This window comes from Cyprinus carpio, chromosome B24 (assembly GCF_018340385.1).
Source record: "Cyprinus carpio isolate SPL01 chromosome B24, ASM1834038v1, whole genome shotgun sequence".
Taxonomy (NCBI): domain Eukaryota; kingdom Metazoa; phylum Chordata; class Actinopteri; order Cypriniformes; family Cyprinidae; genus Cyprinus; species Cyprinus carpio.
Window position 1 is genome coordinate 15,283,763 of NC_056620.1, and position 19,765 is coordinate 15,303,527.

The 19,765-nt window shown below is 34.2% G+C and overlaps 3 protein-coding genes across 9 annotated transcripts; all 3 read left to right on the forward strand.

Moving 5' to 3' along the window:
* The first annotated feature begins 799 nt into the window (after positions 1-799).
* LOC109085767 (COP9 signalosome complex subunit 5-like) lies at positions 800-6,172 on the forward strand. Its single transcript, XM_042752066.1, has 8 exons — positions 800-1,143; positions 1,239-1,483; positions 2,508-2,636; positions 3,060-3,125; positions 3,206-3,291; positions 3,395-3,506; positions 4,875-5,023; positions 5,906-6,172. Exons 1-8 carry the CDS (start codon positions 1,017-1,019, stop codon positions 5,994-5,996), a joined length of 1,005 nt encoding a protein of 334 aa, XP_042608000.1. The 5' UTR covers positions 800-1,016; the 3' UTR covers positions 5,997-6,172.
* Positions 6,173-9,609: 3,437 nt separating this feature from the next.
* ppp1r42 (protein phosphatase 1, regulatory subunit 42) lies at positions 9,610-16,302 on the forward strand. 7 transcript variants are annotated; one of them, XM_042752260.1, is made up of 10 exons: positions 9,610-9,751; positions 10,097-10,198; positions 10,648-10,821; positions 11,286-11,452; positions 11,614-11,752; positions 12,232-12,348; positions 13,802-13,919; positions 14,455-14,577; positions 14,943-15,075; positions 15,964-16,302. In XM_042752260.1, exons 3-10 carry the CDS (start codon positions 10,690-10,692, stop codon positions 16,004-16,006), a joined length of 972 nt encoding a protein of 323 aa, XP_042608194.1. In that variant the 5' UTR covers positions 9,610-9,751; positions 10,097-10,198; positions 10,648-10,689; the 3' UTR covers positions 16,007-16,302. The 7 variants fall into 7 exon arrangements, with proteins under 7 accessions (XP_042608194.1, XP_042608193.1, XP_042608195.1 ...); XM_042752259.1 differs by having other exon boundaries at positions 10,097-10,185; XM_042752261.1 differs by having other exon boundaries at positions 10,097-10,185; positions 10,651-10,821.
* Positions 16,303-17,390: 1,088 nt separating this feature from the next.
* On the forward strand, positions 17,391-19,600 carry LOC109085755 (transcription factor 24-like). The gene is made up of 3 exons (XM_019100252.2): positions 17,391-17,947; positions 18,287-18,741; positions 18,974-19,600. Exons 2-3 carry the CDS (start codon positions 18,304-18,306, stop codon positions 19,073-19,075), a joined length of 540 nt encoding a protein of 179 aa, XP_018955797.1. The 5' UTR covers positions 17,391-17,947; positions 18,287-18,303; the 3' UTR covers positions 19,076-19,600.
* Positions 19,601-19,765: the final 165 nt, after the last annotated feature.

Genomic DNA, 19,765 nt, shown 5'->3' on the forward strand with positions numbered 1-19,765 from the left:
ATAGTTTGTAAGCACTAAGCAGAGTAACTTAGAACTTTTCTTCACTTCCTTGTATTGGTAACCTTTGAACTGGAAATCGTACAATGCATTTTGGGAAATGTAGTTTACTCCATGAGAGTTTTTTTTTTCCTTCAGGAAAACATATACCACTTTAATAATGTTTTTAAATAAATAAAAATTAAAGTATAATTAGTTTAAATAATGTCAGTGATATTACGACTATGACATGAATAAAAAAAAATATTATACCTTTTTATGTAAGTCACATAAAAACTCTAATGTCTCCATATATTTACAGTAGCATACGATTAAAAATCCAAATTGAACTTTAAATTTTGATATGCTATAATTATATACTCATTGCCTTCTTCCTACACATTTCCATATTTTATTTGTCCCATAATAGTAAATAGTAGTTTAAAAAATAGTACATTAAATGGTAGTCTATACGGTCGTGTTTTTTAGATTAAAATGATGAACAAACAAATAAATAAATTATTCAAAAGACAAAAATGATACTGTACAAACACCTTCAGCAGAACGCTAAAGAGCATCAACTGAGTAGTTCAAATGTACCAAACGAGAGATTACAAAATAAAAGAAATGTAAGCGTAGAAACGTAAAAAGCAAACATAAAATAAAGAAACTAAAAAAAACTATGATTTAAAAACAGACATAATAAACCATTAATTCATGAATAAAAGGAAACCTTAATAAGCAGAGAAAAGCGAATTTAACAACCATAAGTACTGTCGAATTACTTTGAGACTTTTATTTTGACACTAATATAATTCCTTAGCATAGTGTTTGGTTGCTAGTAGCTTCACTCAGGTCTGAGAGTTGGTCAGTAAAGGGATACAGAAGAGCTTTGTGAATGATTGCTAAACGCTGCGTTTAAAATTCTAGATAAACTAAACGCTTTGCGATATTATTTAGTATTTCAAATCTCGTAAACTGCAAGTAGTATTGAACATACATCGTTATAGTTAATCCGGACGTAAAACCCGACTCTAGCTATGGCTGGCAGTAGCATAGCGATGAAAACATGGGAGCTGTCAAACAGCATGCAGGAAGTTCAGAGTATTGATGAAATATACAAGTATGATAAAAAACAACAACAAGAGATTCGAGTAAGTTTACCACTCCATACGAATTAATTCCACCACAACATACCAAAATATCCCTCTACAAAATTCCCCAACTGGTTTCATCTGGAACAGTTCTCCATACTGCTTTTGTTGTTTACAGCCATCATTATTTTAAATACTGCAAGATATCAGCATTGGCACTGTTGAAGATGGTGATGCATGCCCGATCTGGAGGAAACCTAGAGGTGATGGGACTAATGCTGGGGAAGGTGGATGGAGAGACCATGATCATCATGGACAGCTTCGCTCTACCCGTGGAGGGCACTGAAACGCGGGTCAATGCTCAGGCTGCTGCCTATGAATACATGGCTGCTTATATAGAGAATGCTAAACAGGTACACTCACCCATATGCATTGTCTAAAATTCATATTAGGCAAATAATAAGAACAAACCCACACATTGTTTTTAAATATGTTAGTATCCACAGCTTTAGGTTCATTGCATATGCTGAATCTTGAGTTTTTCTTTGGTGCAGTGTGCTACTACATGCATTATATATATATATATATATATATATATATATATATATATATATATATATATATATATATATATATATATATGATACTTATCGAAAAATAAGTAATTTTTAAAAAATAAGTTTTTTAAAATTAGTAAATAAGTCTGTATCACATCACAGTACCATTTAAAATAAAACAAATCTAATGTTAATTGAGAGACTACATGGAATATATGCACGTCTAAAACTGTATCACATCACAGTACCATTTAAAATAAATCAATAAAAGCGCAAGTGTGATTTAAAATAATTAATAAATGGTGATTATTCACAGAAATCACAATATACGCAAATTATGTATGCTGCATTTTTGTGCTATATGGTATACTCATCTAAAAATATTTTACTTGTACTTCTATAATTTCTACAAATTTTTTAAAATCTAAAATAAAAAAAAACAAAATATAGAATATTTATCATATTAACAATTTAAAATTAATTATTGAAGGCAAAAAGGTGATTTAAAAATAGTAAATATCGTAAAGTAAGAGGTAAACGGTCACAGGAACTAAAATAAACAAGTATTGTGTATGCTGCATCTTGGTGTGGTATGCTGTAGTCATCTAAAATATTTTACTAATACTTTTAGAATTATTACACACACATTTCACAAAATGACAAAACATGACAAAATCACACTTAAAAAAAAAACCATCACAAAAAGACCATTTAAAAAAGGTAATTTAAAAGTAAACCATGAACAGTCATATGAACTAAAATATACACTTTATACATTCATAGACAAATTATGCATGAGCTCCCCATTAATGTCATGATGACCAGCATATGATGATATATTTGTAATTCTGAGGCTCATCATTTGAATGAATTCATTTAGGTGGGGCGGTTGGAGAATGCCATTGGATGGTACCACAGTCATCCTGGATACGGCTGCTGGCTTTCAGGCATAGATGTCAGCACTCAGATGCTTAACCAACAGTTTCAAGAGCCTTTTGTCGCAGTAGTGGTAAGAGCTGGTGAAAATGTTAAACTGGTTGCTTATTTTGCATTAGGGCCGATTTTGCAAAGTCCTCTCTAAACCCTGTTACCATCAATCTCTAAAGACAGAGGGGAAAAATAGCCCAGCTACGAAATTGTTAAAGTATCAGTTTAAATTCAGTAATATCAGTGATCCGTAATTGACCCCCAAAATACAAATGAGTTTGGTGACATTTTTGTCGAGGTGTCTGATTAATGGCTGTTGGCTTTGTAACTGAATACATTATACAGTTTACCCTTCGCTGCTATTGCTTATTTTGTGCTGAGGGCAAATAGCGAGCTGGTGCTCATAACTTTCACTTGCTAAACTGGCAGCTCAGTGTTTTTATTTGTTATATATGACTGAACTGTTTTGCTTATTACGGTCCTTGTAATTTTTCATCCTTCTCAGATTGATCCCACAAGGACTATATCCGCAGGGAAGGTCAATCTTGGAGCATTCAGGACATATCCAAAGGTAGGAACATTTTTCAGTAACCATCTAGTATTTCATATTTATGTGTCTATTCATTTATATGAGTTTGATTTTAATGCTAGGGTTACAAGCCTCCAGATGAAGGTCCGTCTGAATACCAAACGATACCACTTAACAAGATTGAGGACTTTGGAGTGCACTGCAAACAGTAAGCTTTTTTATGCACTTATTTATACTTGGATACTGATTTCATTTTATTGACTTGGCTTTAAAATATTGGAAATTTACCATAAACTGTTTTGTGCTTTTAGGTACTATGCTTTAGAAGTGTCTTATTTTAAGTCTTCCCTGGACCGCAAACTCCTAGAGCTGTTGTGGAATAAGTACTGGGTCAACACTTTGAGCTCCTCCAGCCTTCTGACAGTAAGTACTGTCTTTTATTGGCGTGACATTATTGTATTTCATATAGCAATTTGTGCAGAAATCTTGCGTAATTTTAGATTTATTTAACTCTTGTGCTTGTGCTCAAAACAGTTTCACCTAATTTGGTGTTCCTGGACATTCCTTATAAATCTCTCATTATGCAGTTAGCACAGGTTTTTTATTTGTTTATTTTTTAGAACTGACTGATTATAGGTTCATTGAACTTAGCTTAGGTATTTTCTGTGCTATACTCATCGAAAAATACTTTACTAATTGTTTTATAATTATACTGCATTCAGGTTTCATGTTTTTACATGAATTGAGAGACTACATGTAATATCCGCACTGATTGAAAACAGTTTTTGAGTGAAAAAAGCATTATTTATGGATCTTTCTGATGTTATTTACTCATTCTATACACTTCAAGATCAAAGAAGTCAGTTCTGAAAAGAAATACAAAACAGTTACACTCAAAAGAAAACCAGTTGATAAAGAGATTGAATTCAATATTTGGTCATAGCGTAACAAGATATTTATAAGCATTTTTATATAGGCCTGTAATTGTTGACTGGGGACACTAAAGTGGAAAAAATTGATAAATATTATGCAAAAAAAAAAAAAAAATGTTAGCAAGTTGTTAAACCCTAAATGAGCAAAATAAGCACAAATTTAGTCCAATGCAATAACATTAACTAGCAGAACACAGCATGAGGGCTATTAAAAGTGTATAACCTTATTTTGTTATTGTATTGTTATCTCTATATCTTATCTCTTGTTCATATTAAAATATTAACATAATTGTTAACTTTATCATCCTTAAAATGTTTTGGATTCTGAAGGGTACAAGTATTTTTTGTGCTGGAGATTAATAAAATGACAGGGGTTTGTTGACAACTTGTGCGCATGATTAATATTTGTAGCTGCTGCTTTTGTTTCCCTACCTATTAGTTTTGAAAGCTTGTCATTGTTGACTATGACATTCTGTCATGAGCTTTGTTAAACACTTTCAATGGGCTGTAGACTATCTAAACAGCAGCCTCAGAGCTCTGTTAGAGATAAATTGACTACTTGTCAAAAGCAGCTTGCTTCGCCAAGGAAGAAGTGTTGTCAGTGATTACGCTGTCACCACAGACTGAGACCTTAAGTCACTGAGTCTGTCTTTATTATGAATCCTCGTCTGAGCAGTGTACAACCTCACCTTCTGCAAACGTTTGAGACTTCATTCAGGAGGCTTCAACAAACAATTCAACAACCTGCTTAATTGACCATCAGTGGAATGCATGCTGTGAAGGTTTAAGTATTGTTGTGAAATTGTGCATTAACCTAGAGCAAGTGGAATGGTGGTGTTAATGGCTCTTGTTCCTTCAGAATGCAGACTACACCACTGGACAGGTGTTTGACTTGTCTGAGAAGCTCGAGCAGGCAGAAGCTCAGCTGGGACGAGGCAGTTTCATGTTGGGCTTAGATACTCATGATAGGAAATCTGAGGACAAACTCGCAAAGGCAACACGTGACAGGTAATTTGACCCCTATCAATACAGATTAAAATTTTTCCTTTCATAATATTTTTCAGTTATGATAAGAGGAAATAAACAAACAAGCAAAGGCCAGTTTATTTATTTCCAAATGTCATGCACACTAAAAATTCTGAGTGCTTTATAAACAATCACAGTTATAAATAAAGCTATAAGTTTATTTTTATTTCCTGGTTGATTTTTTTATTATTAAATAAAAATGTTAAAGATGTTATTTTTGTTTAAGACTTTTGAGCAAATAAAAACAAATAAATGCATAAAACTACAGGAATAAATGTAAAACAATGTTTTGCTTTTCTCATTATTTTTAGTAAAAAAAAAAAAAAAAGGGTTTAAAGGAGGGTTACATTTGTATCATTTGAGTACTGAGAATAGAATATTGATTTCATATTTATTTATATTTATTTTGTGTGAGGTCATATGTGCTTTCCTTTTTTGCTTGATATGATTTTAAAAATGTTTTTTTGGTTTAGACTTTTGGAATGATCAAACTTTATATAAAAACTATAAAAATATATATATTTTTTTTTTTTTTTTTTTTTTTTTTTTTTTTTGCTTTTTCCAATTTTAAAGATTATTTATTTATGTATTTATTGTTTATTTGATTGATTAATTCATTGATTGGGGGTAAAAATTTTTTTTTTTTTGGGTATTGAGAATAGAATACTGACTTTTATTCTTTTCTATTTTTATTCTTTTTCTTAAAAGATTATTCATCTATTTATTTTATTTAACATTTATTTATATTTATTTTGTGTGAGCTCATAGTTGACTTAATTGTCTGTTTAGGTGCAAGGGACCCCACTTTTAGACTTTGACACATTTGGATAAAAACATGAGCTAACATCTTTCTTTGCTTTTCAGCTGCAAGACAACCATTGAAGCAATTCATGGTTTGATGTCCCAGGTTATCAAAGATAAACTCTTCAATCAAGTGAACACATCTTCCAACTAAACTTGGAAGGAACTGAAGTTAGATGACTTCACATGCAGTGTTTGCTTAGTTATGTGTTCTTTCGTTACGATTCTGCTTTGAAAGATTCAAAGGAATTCTCCTGTAGAAATGTTTGCATCATTTATCATTTGTTTAAACAGAAATAAATGCTGTTCGGGTTGATTCATTGACAGACATTAGGTGTTTTTTGCTTCATCTTAATTTACTTGCCATTTTTTTCAAATATATTTAAAAAATGTATTTTATCACATTAACTGCTAAAGTCTCGTCTAAAATTATAACTCACCCAGCTCATCGTCAAAGCTGTCCTTCAGATCAAGACAAATGAGTTTTCCTTAGTGCTTCGACATTTGAAATATATTCTCCTCTGGGTTCAGTGTGTAACACGGTACAGCACCATTCCCATTTCCCACAGCTTGTGTTGGGAACTGTAACAGCAGTATTCAACATTATATTTAACAAAAACCACAGTGCTCCACAAGAGGTCATTTTCATATTTGCCAGTCATAGCATTACATAATGGAATAACAAACTCAACAGCCCAAAGATAAACACAGCTTGGCATGGCCGCAGCGCATCTGTCAGGACGACCCTGTGCAGGTTGTCTCTGTGTTGTACACAATCCTTCAGGATTCTGAGCGTTCCGCTGTGGCCTGTCACTGATGCATCACAGAAACAGGAGCTCGATACAGTGGAGTCTATTCAGCCCTGCATGTCTGCTCTTTATCGCTGCAGACACTCAACGCCCGTGTGGTTTCATGCACACACACGTGCCTGCATTTTCTTACAGACAACAGTGCTGACTTCGTATTCATGCACGTTTTTGTACCCCACATCATTGTGCTAATTTTAAGATTTTCTGTTATGTTCCGGAAAGCATCTGAGTCTGTTCAATTATGCACTATGCAATTTGTAGATTTTGGCTTGAAGTTGTAGCGAGAGTGTGTTTTTTGCTCTTGTGATGACGTCCAATTTTTTATTCCATAGAGTACTGAATTAATTAAAGGAATAGTTCAGCCAAAAAATGTAATTTATTGAAAATGTATTCATCATCAGGCCATCCAAAATGTAGTTTGTTTGTTCATAAGAAACAGATTTAGAGAAATTTAGCCTTACATCACTTGTTCACCAGTGGATCATCTTAAGTGAATGGGTGCCGGCAGAATGAGAGTTCAAACAGCTGATAAAAACATCACAACACAAGTAATCCACTCCAGACTGAAAATTAATAATGTGGGGAAAAAAATAAAAAAAGTCTTAATGATGGATTTGTTTGTTAAAAACATGCATATTTCCACAAATTGATGGACTGGAGTCGTGTGGATTATTTGTTGATTATTGTGGTGTTTTTATCAGCTGTTTGGACTTTAATTCTGACGGCACCCATTCACTGCAGAGGATCCATTGGTGAGAAAGTGATGTTATGCTAAATTCCTGGCTGAACTATTCCTTTAATTAATTTAATCCTTTATGGAATAAAACACTGGTCGTCATCACAAGCAAATACATTCTCGCTATAACTTCAGGCCAAAATCCACAAATTTGGTGGCCTAAGAGTGAGTACATTTTTAGAATTTTTTTATTTTTGCATGAACTAATCCTTTAAAATCATAGTCATCAAAATAATCCTATGCATATGTTCTGTATTTCACCCATTGGAATTACAAATGAAGCTTATAATCATCACCAGATGAACATTTTTAATACTTGCAGTAAAGAAGAAAGAGCAGAAGGGTATAAATGAGATGAGATATAACTAAGCCTAAGTATATTATGTTTTCCATGAGTGAACTAACATCAGTGAAATCCATTAACTCAATTTCAAAGTATGTTTTCTATTAGCAAGAGTCTTCTAAAATTACTTGGAATTCCACTTCATTTGCTGAACCCAGAGAAAATGTTTTAAAATAATATGTATTATGAGCTATGATAGATATGTGATTAAGTGAATATATCTGAGTGATGAGCACAAATAATGGGCAGTGGCTATTGATTACAAGGCTAATGTTAAACTAGCCTTTGGGACCAATGACCTCAAGCTATTTGGTAGCACTGATGTTTTCCTTGGACTATAATAATCTCAACAAGCATGGTCGTGAGGAGGTGAAATGTGTTCAATGCCCCAGAGGAGAGTTCGAAAAGGGCAGAACTCCCCCTCTGCGTCCCTAAACCAACCAAAGCAACATTTCCTTTCTGCCAAGTATTCTGCATACATAAATGGAGACAAGTCACTGAGTCTCAGGAAGCACATTCCTCCACAGTATATAACAATACATGGGTCACCGCAGTGGCTCAGTCCACCGAAGCCACTGCACTTCTCTAGAACTGATCTGCATTATTAGGTGCAGCAGTTTGAGGTTGCAAATTTGGGGAAATGTGTGGTTCTACCAGCTGAAGTTGATAAACATGGTTTCTGATTTCAACATGTAAATGCTTAAGGGTCTTGTCTACTTTAAGCCTCAAGGGTGGCCCGAGGTTTTGGTTTAATCCTAGTTTTTATTTTCCAACAATTGTCTTTCTCTCTTCAATCCTCTGCACACATGTAGTTTTATTTAAGTGTGTAATTTAATCTCTTCATTTTATAATTTTTTTAACTGGCGCCAATAACCTTGTGGGGAGTGTGCCGATACATAGCACTATTGCACTTCGGGCATCCCGAGTTCGAGTCCTGGCTCGCAGACCTTTCCCAATCCAGACCCCCTCTATCTCTCTCTCCCACTTCACTTCCTGTCTACATACTGTCCTGTCCTAATAAAAGCAACAACAACAAAAAATTGTTTGTTAAAAACATACAGATTTCCACAAAATGTTAATTAATGGATGGAAGTCATGTGGCTTATTGTGATGTTTTTATCAGCTGTTTGGATTGTAATTCTGACGGCACCCATTCACTGCAGAGGATCCATATGTGAGCAAGTGATGTTATGCTAAATGTCTCCAAATTTGTTCTGATTAAGAAAAAAGCTCATCCACATTTTGAATGACCTGATGGTAAATAAACATTTTTGGCTGAATTTATGATTTATTTAATCTAATCCTCTATGGAATAAAACGGTGGTCATCATCACAAGAGCAAAAACACTCTCTCGTCACAACTTCAGGCCAAAATCCACAAATTCGATGAGAGAACAAGTAAAATTTTGGAAAACTTTAATTTTTGCATGAACCATTTAAAATAAAATATAATAATTATTATTATAATTAAATTATTAATCATAATAATTAAAATAATATATTTGGCTTTTCTCTCTGTCTCTTTTTTCAGCCAAATAACAGGTATAGGCATGTGTAAAAAAGACTGGTCGGTCATTTGTGTTATTCCTTTAATTAATTTTAAACTTTAATTCCTTAAATTATTGGTCACAAACACATGCGCTAGTATCTTGAATTAATTTGTCTACTAAAGCTTAGTAGCTAGTAGAACAAATGACTTTTAACAACATCAGTAAAAAAAAACACAAACATTTAACACACAACAATAAAACCGGTAAACAAAAACTTCTAAAAATCAAAATCAACTTAAAACAATTCAAAACGTTGTACCATTTCTGTCGAGAATGCGTCATGCCGCATTTTGAACTGCGCTTCGAAACAATTCTGGCGCGTGCAAGCTGCCCTTGCGCTCGCGTCTCGTCCCCATGGCAACATCAGCTCTCACTTCCTAAACAAAGCCGACAAGAGAAAAGACTTTACAGCATCAAAACACTTTGCGTTCATCGCTGACGACAGTAAATGTGTAGGATTTGTGGGTTAAGGTAAGATGCAATGCTGTTTCATTTTATTTTTACATTATCAGCTGTTCATAGGTGCCTTTTCTGTTTGCGGTTATAACTGTATGCCAACAGTATCCTAATTTGCTTGTCTTTGTTTATAAGTAATAAGAGCGTAAATTTCCAATACATTGTTAAATATACTGCAGTATATTGTTATGATTGGCAAACTGCTGTCTCCATCCAGTTCCCTGGAGTTTAACCACAGAAAGTTATTGATTTTAAGAGGCTCTCCATGTCATCTCCCCATAGTCTGCTGCTCTGAGATCAAGTGTAAAACCGACCTGCTGTCATGTGTTGATGTATGTATTCCCTTTACTTCTGTCCTAGTGTTCAATGTCTGTGGTTGGTTGACGAGACAATATAGAAAGCATTTGGAGTAAAATATCATCCAAGGTCTTTCCAAGGAGGCCTTTCTGGTAAGGTGTTACTGTAAGTCTGGATTGGTTTTATATAATACAGCATTGCAGATGTGCAGGGTCAAGCTTACAGACAATGGAAATCTCAAAATGATTGGATTGTGTTGTTTTTTTGTTGTTGTTTTTAAGGGGGAGAACAGATCTCCCTTTATGCTAATCTTAGGTCAGGTCACATGTCTATTTCACCTTTGGCCCCGGGTTCCCACTATTCAAAAATATGTATTTTGACAAAGGTTTAAGGGTCAATTGACTATGCTGTCTCTAAAGTACATATCATCAAAGAAATAATGGTCACCTCATCAATTATACCTTTAAACCCTATTTAAAGACATTCTGATTAAAATCTATATAGAAACATATTTAGAGGTCAGTGCTTTAAAATGTATTCGATTATGTTTTTATATGCATTGCTTTAGTGTTTTCTCATAAATCTTCCTCTTCCCTTGACATGCTGTGCTGGAGAAGAGAAATCTATCCTGTGATATTTTTGCACACTCAGTCATTATGGTCCGTCTAACAGTGCATCTGATCGCAAAATCAAACAATTTCTCAAAAGCCTGCAGAAGCGAATCTCTCCAGCAGTATCTGAAGAAACTGACCCATCTCAACTTCTCAAACAGAAGTATAGAAGACATTGTAAGTTTTTAGTTCAAACATATTAAAATTCCATTTAATATTCTAGTTTCCATTAAATATTACAATACAATTCAAATGTTTTTTTGAAAGAATTTAATGTTTTTATCCAGCATATATGCATTAAGTTGATCAAAAGTGACGGTAAAATTATATTCATCAAAGAATCTTTAAAATGTATCACAGTTTCCACAAAAAAATAAACTGTTTTCAACATTGATAATAATAAGAATTTGATTAAGAATGATTTATAAAGGACTTCTAATGAATAAGAATGATTTCTATATTATATATCTATTTTAAAACAGAATACAGTTATTTTAAATTGTAATAATATTTCAGAATATTATATTTATTACTGTATTTTTGATCAAATAAACACAGCCTTGGGTAAGCATAAGAGACTAATTTAAAAAAACTTTTTAGTAGTTTGTTTACTGATTATTTTTCCCCTTTTTATCTTGTAGGATGATCTATCAATGTGCAGAAACCTCACAGTCCTGTATCTATATGACAACCAAATATCACAAATCTGCAATTTGGGATTCGCCTCAAACCTTACACACTTATATATGCAAAATAACAATATCTCTTGCATAGAGAACCTCTCATCTCTACATAAGCTCTCCAAACTGTAAGTATATGATAGTACAAGCATATTAATTAATTCCTGCTTGCATTGCAGTTTGAACTGTGATGTTAATATTTTCCATTGAAAATATACATACAGCACTACTAAAAGGCCATGAATGTTACCGTTAACTACGATTAACTACTAATGTTTCTATAATTGAGTTTCTTGGGAGGTAACAGCATCACTGTGGTGGAGGGATTAGATGAGCTGAAAAGCCTGAAGGAGCTGCATGTGGAAGGTCAGAAACTACCCCGTGGAGAAAAGCTGGTCTTTGACCCCCGTTCCATTTCTAGCCTCTCTGTGAGTAGCTCATTGCTTTAACATTCACCTCAGTGAAAAGCCTTACAGAGGGCGCTTCATGGTATCTACAATCTAGTGCACTTTATATTTAGACTGATATAGCACTATGTCCTGAGAGTTTGCTGTCAGAAACAGATGAGAGACGTAGGACTCGTGGACCAAGATGTGTATCAAAGCAGTTCTGTGCAAAATTTTATCAGGGTAAAAGAGGTCTCTGTGGCTGCCTCCTTGTCTGACAGATCAACAGCGAGTGTTTACCGCCCTGGCTATGGGAAAACAAACCGAAAAGTTGGGAATTTTGTTTATTTTGATAATTAATGAAATTGCAAGTGTAAGTGCACCCAATTTTTTCCTTGCCAGGAGATTCCTAAATGCTCTCCTTTTACGAACACAGTGAAATCTTCATTGGCTCACCAGAAGTGGGACTGGTTTTAAATTTAAAGTGCATTATTAATTATATTAATATTGAATTATTTCAGGAAACTCTGTGCATTGTAAATATCAGCAAAAATAACATTGATGAAATATGGGACTTGGCCCCTCTCCGAAAACTGACCCATCTTTACGCTACCGATAACCAGCTACAGGACATACTGGTAAATATGATTTTTTTTTTTCATAAAAAAGACACTTATTAAGAATTTTTGTTCTTTTTAGACATGACAAAGTTGTATGTTCCTATGAAGGATAGAGGCAGACCAGTGCAAAACCTAATCCTACAAATCCTTCCAACAGTCTCCAGACTTGCACAGGGTCAGAATTATTCAACAAATCAGCGGGCCGGTCTCCAGGGACAGCTTCTGCTGACAATTTAAACAAGCACAAGTTTTCCTCCTTCCTTAGTGAACTGATTTTCCTCTGAAATACACCGAGTGCCCCTTAAAACTTCAGCCTTGTATTAAAAACCCATTTGAGCCAAACATTTAGTGAAACTAAAGCTGAAAAGTAACCTTTTCTGGAAAAGGGATTTTCCAGCCTATTGATATCACACATTTAGTGACTAAAAAAAATGGTGAAGGAACACTTTCCCAACGCCTCTGTAGAAAAGCAGCTTGGTAACTTTGTCCAACAGCTCAGAAGACAATCTCAGCAACTGCCACCGATAATAGTGATCCATGTGTCAGAGGAAGCTTTCATGTTTAGCAGATATCTCCTTTAATATATACAACCTCTTTGCCACTATTGATTCAGCGACGACAGCACCCAAAGGATCAATTCCTCCCTTACACAGTTTGGTCCAATTCCAGAGGAAACATTATGGATTTTTAAAATAGATTATGACAGGCAGTCAGCCGAGTGACAAATGGGTACTGCAGAGGCTGTTAGTGGCGCACGGCCAGACGGTGCAGATAGGGATCGAAGCGCTGGTCAAATACAGGTTCATAACTGGCCATCATTAACCCAGTGTGGGGCTGGAAAGAGCCCAGTCAGGAGTGCATTCAGCACTCCCGCGCATGGGAGGGCAATTTGGCGCTGGGAAGTTCCCAGCCAAGCCCTCAGAGTGACAGACCTGACACGATCATTTATCAAAGCTTGAGAGCGCGCGGCTCGCTGGGGTCCCGCTAGAGCTGATTGCACGCGGACTGAAAAGTGGAAGCACTTTAGTTGAGACAGGAAGGCAATGAACAATCAGAGCGTGTCCAGAGAGTATTCATATTTCCAGCCTGGATTAATGTGTCCTTAGATAAACATACACTGCAGACAACATGCTTGAGGACTACTGCCCAGGGGAACTTGTTAGTCACGCAGTCCAAGTGACAGTATTTATTAAAACAAGCTGATGTCTTGTTTATACTTTTTACCCTCTGAATTTTTTTGTTTTTTTATGCTTGTGGCTTCTTAAGTCATAAATATAATGCCCTGATCATTTTTAACCATGCACATCTTCTGTTAAACCTGCAAAATCTCTTTAGTGTTGCAGGATTTTTCCGGCATGCAACTACTTTTTTGGAAAGTTTGGAGAAGATGATAGTCATTTACTGTGTCTACTAATTATTTTATTTTATACTGATTAAAAGTAAAATGTTATGCCTTTATTCATGCTTTCAGGAATTAGAGACAGTGTTCAGCCAGTGGTCTCAACTGCGGCTACTGGATCTGAATAGAAATCCTGTGTGTCACAAACCTAAATACAGGGACAGACTAATAACTGCCTGCAAAATTCTAGGTGAGAAATAGCATCGCTAAGTTGTGATGAGTAGGGCTGTCAAATCGATCAATCGCGATTAATCGTATCCAAAATAAAAGTTTTTGTTTACACAATTTATGTGTCTATATATAAATACACACACATACTGTATGCATATATATATATATATATATATATATATATATATATATATACACACACACACACACACACAACAAGGAAATATTTATTTTATTTTGGATGTGATTAATTGATTTGACAGCCCCAATATGGAGTCATTTAACGTCATTTATTTTGAAAGAATCACTGACCTTCTGAATAAATCATGAATGCCGTTTTTGGACTTCATTGTGCAATTTAATTATTTTTTATTCTTTTCATTTATTGTATTATTTTAAGTGTTTATTTTATTTATCATTTTTAATAACATTTTAATGATATTTGGCATTTTACAGTTATTTCAATAACAGTTATTTTTGTACTGTTTATGAATTTTCTATAATTATTTAGTGAAATGATACACAGAAACTGTATGTTTTTTCTTGGTATTTAGAGGATCTTGATGGAAAACAAATAAATGAACTGTCTAGGCAGTTTTTAGTCAACTGGAAAGCCTCTAAAGACGCAAAGAAGAAATTAGATGATGGAGAAGAACAAATCACAAATCAACTTACAAGTATGAATATTTGCTGCAATCTTTTTCTTTACATTTTCATTCATTATTTCCATTAAGGAATTATAGAGACTCAAAATAAATGTTAAATATATTATTAAAGTATGACTTTACATACTATGAAAAATAGTGCCCTAACATGTCACTGTTATTTCATTTAATGAATTTCTGTGAATGAGTGCACTGCAGTGTCACTTTCATTTTGTTCTTTAATTTTCCAGTCATTTATGATATCCACAAGATTTTTTTGCTTTTAACACATTTCTCCATTTTGCCGATGTATATCATCACTATGTGGTTAAGTAAGTCTTGCATATCCCTTGTGTCAGTTTTATGACAATGTGTGAGTAACCCCTGTTTTGCTGTAGCTGATTTTTGCACGGGCCCCCAACATCCCTTTGCCCATGACCGCAGCAGCTCTCTGAGTAAGCCATCAGAATATGGGAAGCCTGGCGTTACATTTCGGACAGCTCAAGTACAAGGAGACAGCAGAGGAAAAAGGTATAAACAATCAAAAATTTCTGTGCTATTAACAAGACTCCTTTATTCTTTACATAATCTGTGGCCAATGAAAAAAAAAGATTAATTTTTTTTATTTATTATTTTTATCAAGTATATTTGATATATTTTATCAAATATATTTATAAAAATATTTTTATTTATTTTTTTCAAATATTTACAACTCATCTTACATTAAAAAAAGGAAATAAATTCTGGGATAAATTCTATCAGAGTAAGGTTGCGTGTTGCCTTCAGGCATGATGTATAAATGCCTGCTATTTGTCAAGATGTATGAGTCTTATTTTTTCCACCCATGCAAATAAACAGCTTTCTCCTTCAGACTGGCCTGAGGTTAACCATTGTTCTGCGCTGCGCTGTGTAATGTGACATAATCTACAGTTGTACTGCACAAATCATACCCTTTTGATGTCTGATGTCCTAAATATGTTAATCCTATAGTTATCATTACAGTTCATTTACCAGTGTGTGGCCTCTGAAATGCAGAAATGATTTGTTGATGTAATTACAATAAATATGAACTGAATGTTTCTGTCCTTATAAGAAAAAAACTGCAACGAGCATGGGCACTAATGTGTGAGTAATAGGAATGATAATGCTGAATGACAGTTGTTTAGAGGCCCTGGTTAGCTGTTTACTATGTTATTATAGGGGTCCAGTAACAGAAGGATATTTAGTCATAATTTACAGAAGCGTGTTTTAAAGCATGTGTGCCAGCATTTTATTATGTTCTAGGCTGTTTTTATTACTATTAATACAAAACACAAAAGCATGAAAGTCAACAAATATTGTGGGGAACTTTTGTGGTAATTTACAGCATTTAATTTTATTTATTTTATTTAATTCATGATTGTTCTGGTGTGTTCACAGGTCAGGAGGGATAAATATTCCAGTGAGGACTGGCAGACTCTGAAAATCTGAAACTACTGATTAAAAATCTTTTATCAGTGTCATTTTGGCTTTATAAATTTGACTCAAAAGTCAATCACTTAGCTTGTCATCTGTGTGTTAGGACTTTTCTGCAAAACGTTCAGTAAAGCTCTGACACTTTAATAAAATGTGAATTTCTAAGCAGTTTCTCCATTGTGTAAGAATACACTCTCTTTTACACTGCCTATTTTGCATTTTCATATTCTGTTTGAAATTCTGAAATTGTATTTCTTAAATATTTGTCTGTGTGTTTGCTTTTAATAAATTTACTTTGCAAGATGCTGAAAAGTATTTTTAAATACCATCATGTTTTGTACATTATTCTTTAGGATGTAAAGATATATACATTAGGTAATATTATTCATTCAATATAATAAAAATGTGGAATAGATTTCATTTTTTCTGGTAACATTATAGGTAAGAGCAAAATCTCATATGAGATTTTATGTGTCATTGAAAATGTCTGAAATTGCAGACTGTATTATGTAGTTTAATTTTCTCTTTTTTAGGTTTGATTATGATTTTTAGTTATTTGATAATTACATCATCAAACAAATTGATTGTTTTGGGTGTTTTTCATATTTTTATTTTTTAAATATTTATTATTATTATATTCTCTGTTAAAGTATAGAGTGCTTCTGCAATGCTCCAATCTCACTGCATCCTGCTTTAAATTAGTTAATGAAATTATCTAATTTAAAGCATGAAATTACTAGTTAAATAAGTAAAAAAAAATATATAATAATACATTATAATTGCACATTTATCATTTAGATTCATACGATTTTTATTTTTTTTTATTTTTACTGAGGCTTCATTTCAACTTGCACATTATCCAGCAAGCTTATCAACATCATGGACACTGAGTTCTAGACTGGTATGGTATTTATATGAAATATAAAACTAATTTTATAATAATGTTTAGACATACTACGCGCTGAGTACAGTAATCCATAAATGCAATTCCTGCATATAATATACTAATATCTACACCAGGGTATAACCTCTGAAAGATGTAGAGTAATTAGACAGAGAAGCGTACTTAACCTCATTTGCTCTGGTTCATAATTATTGGCCTGGGGGCAATACTGTTACTTCATCCTTACAAAAACAATGTTTATTAAGAACAGTCTCAGATATACATGTTATGAATAATTCCATTCATTAATTCTCCCACATCTCCGTTTGCGGAAAACAGAATGATTAATTTAGGAGTCTCACAAGAATTTCCTCAAGCATGCCAGTTGATTGCAGTGTTTAGAGTTTATTTATTGGCTTTATCCCAGGAAATGAAGCTGATGTTTGCGGCTCAAAATTATAATATCAATATCCCTTTCAAAATGTTAAAGAGGAGTTAAGAGCACCGTGCAGATGATCTGATATAATCTGTTTGGCAGTTTAAAATAGAATGCTTGTGTCTCACAAACCACATACATTTTCACCAAACAAAGCCAATCAAGAGGAAATGGGTATTTATTTATTGAATAAACAATATTTCATATAATATTCAGAAGTTGTGGTTTGCAAAACCACTTTGGGTGGACCGAAATATGCTGCCTCTGGCGTCGAAAAATGGACTGTGCCCTCCTACCGACCGATGCGAAGGGAAAACAGTGGAGAACGGCTCGAGTTGCCAGAGTTTTAAAGGCTTTTGATTAATTGCACCGGAGTGAAACACTTGTCAGCTTTCTGTGTTCCCCGATAAATTAGAGGCTCAGGAGACTTTACGCAGTCATTCAGGTGAGGACAGTGCGTGTGCGCGGACATATATCCGCACCTTTCACGCGCAGCACCACGACTGGTTATATATATTTTTGCAACGAGAAAAGGACTACTATTTTAAACAGGATTTTTTTGCAGAGCTTTGGAGGTTTTCATGCCTTAATGTGTGTTTTATAGGACAGCACTTTTAACAATAATACAGGTATGTTTTTTTACATTTTAATAACTTCTTATGACCTATAGCTACAATGTAACCCACAATTCTTCTTAAAATGGTTATATTAAAACTTCATGTTCTTGGCTGAAATTATTTAATGAAAAACATAAACACTGTAGGCGTCTATTAGTTTAATATTTCTTTCTTTGACACTGAATGACTCATACTGGCCATGAGATTTCTGGCTCACTTGAGGAAAAATGTTTTTACATAAGTTTTTAGTGAGTGCCTTATAGCTTAAACTTGTTTTTTGAAATATCATTCTCGCATATTTGAATAAAAGTGCCTGTTTGGTGTGTTTTTTGAATGTATTATTTTAACCAGGTTAAAAAGTGATTTCAATGGTTGGAAGACAGTCGATTCGTATGGATGGCATTGGTTCTGTGACAGTTATGGATGACAGTCCCGCATCAAGCCCTAACTCGAGCCCCAGTCCTGACACGCTCTCAGCGGACAGCCGGCGCGCAGAGGCCCTATCCCGCTCCAGGGTGGTCCCGTCTAGTGGCCTCGGTGGCAGAGGGAGACCCGCGGCAGCCAACGCAGCGCGCGAAAGGAGTCGCGTCCAGACGCTCAGACATGCGTTCCTCGAGCTACAGAGAACACTGCCGTCGGTGCCACCGGACACCAAACTCTCCAAACTCGACGTCTTGATATTGGCAACTACATACATAGCGCATTTAACAAGAACCTTGCAAGAAGAAGGGGTGGAAGAGGACAAGACAAAACAAACTGAAGCTTTGAACTCACTTAAGGGAGATGGCTACTTACATCCTGTGAAAGTAAGTCGAATTAGCCTATATTTTAGAATGAAAGTGAACTTTAACGCCGAAAATATTGTGAGATTTTATATGTTTTAATCAATTTACAAAACACGTGTTTAGTATTAAAAGTTTTGAATAGGAGACTTTAAGGTTAAGGTCAAGGCTTCTTTAAATATCCAGTTAATTACGCATAGCAATTCATTAAAACTGTTGACTTAAGTGTTTTGTATTTGTCGCTTTTTTCTTTTAGAAATGGCCGATGCGTTCAAGATTATATGTCGGTGCCACTGGACAGTTCCTGGGTAACTCAAATGAAAATCAAGGGGCATCTTCATCAACATCTCAAACATAGATCGTTTGCACATAAGACTTTTGGAGGTAATGAAGAATGAAGGTTAAACAATTAAAGTTTTTTTTATTATTATTATTATAAATTTTGTTGCAGTCTGTAAAATTTAACATGGTTGTTTTTCGCGGCAAATGAACCATTTGCAAATTCATTGAAATGATGATTATTGTGCCATGCAAACAACTGAGTATTGTGCATATTAATATATCCTAATTATTTCCAATATGTAAATAAGATTAAAATATTAAACAAATTGTGCTCTTGGGTTTCTGCTCAGAATTCTGTTTCTGCAATTCTATACGTGTAACTCTGTCTGAAATTCGTGTGTGGGGTTAATGAGCTGTTATGCTTGAGCTGTCGGCTATGCACTTTCTGTTACAACATTTGCACTAAATGCATGTGTGAATAACCTAACATTCGTCATGTGAAGTGGTCTGTCAGAATCGCAACAATAGCAACATCATCCCCTTTTCTCCTACCTTCCCTCCTTCATCTTTTTCATGTGAATAGCACATGTGGAATAGTGAATAAAATCATTCTTAAAAATTACACTGATCTCAGGTTTATTCAATGTTTTCTAAGATAAATCCTTCACAATGTGCAAAATAATGTGTTCCCAAAAAAAACTGTATAATAACTTTGGTTTAAAATATTTGTCATGCACTGAACATTATTAATATCGAATATTTTATT

Excerpts from the sequence above, each read along its gene's own strand:
- LOC109085755 (XM_019100252.2), top strand. The coding sequence starts at position 18,304 with ATGGTTGGAAGACAGTCGATTCGTATGGATGGCATTGGTTCTGTGACA. Across the intron at positions 18,742-18,973 it reads GCTACTTACATCCTGTGAAA|AAATGGCCGATGCGTTCAAG; the intron begins GTAAGTCGAATT and ends TTTTTCTTTTAG.
- LOC109085767 (XM_042752066.1), top strand. The coding sequence starts at position 1,017 with ATGGCTGGCAGTAGCATAGCGATGAAAACATGGGAGCTGTCAAACAGC. Across the intron at positions 1,144-1,238 it reads GATTCGAGTAAGTTTACCAC|TTGTTTACAGCCATCATTAT; the intron begins TCCATACGAATT and ends ATACTGCTTTTG. Across the intron at positions 2,637-3,059 it reads AGCCTTTTGTCGCAGTAGTG|ATTGATCCCACAAGGACTAT; the intron begins GTAAGAGCTGGT and ends CATCCTTCTCAG.
- ppp1r42 (XM_042752256.1), top strand. The coding sequence starts at position 9,925 with ATGATTGGCAAACTGCTGTCTCCATCCAGTTCCCTGGAGTTTAACCAC. Across the intron at positions 10,069-10,647 it reads ACCTGCTGTCATGTGTTGAT|AAGAGAAATCTATCCTGTGA; the intron begins GTATGTATTCCC and ends GCTGTGCTGGAG. Across the intron at positions 11,753-12,231 it reads GTTCCATTTCTAGCCTCTCT|GAAACTCTGTGCATTGTAAA; the intron begins GTGAGTAGCTCA and ends GAATTATTTCAG.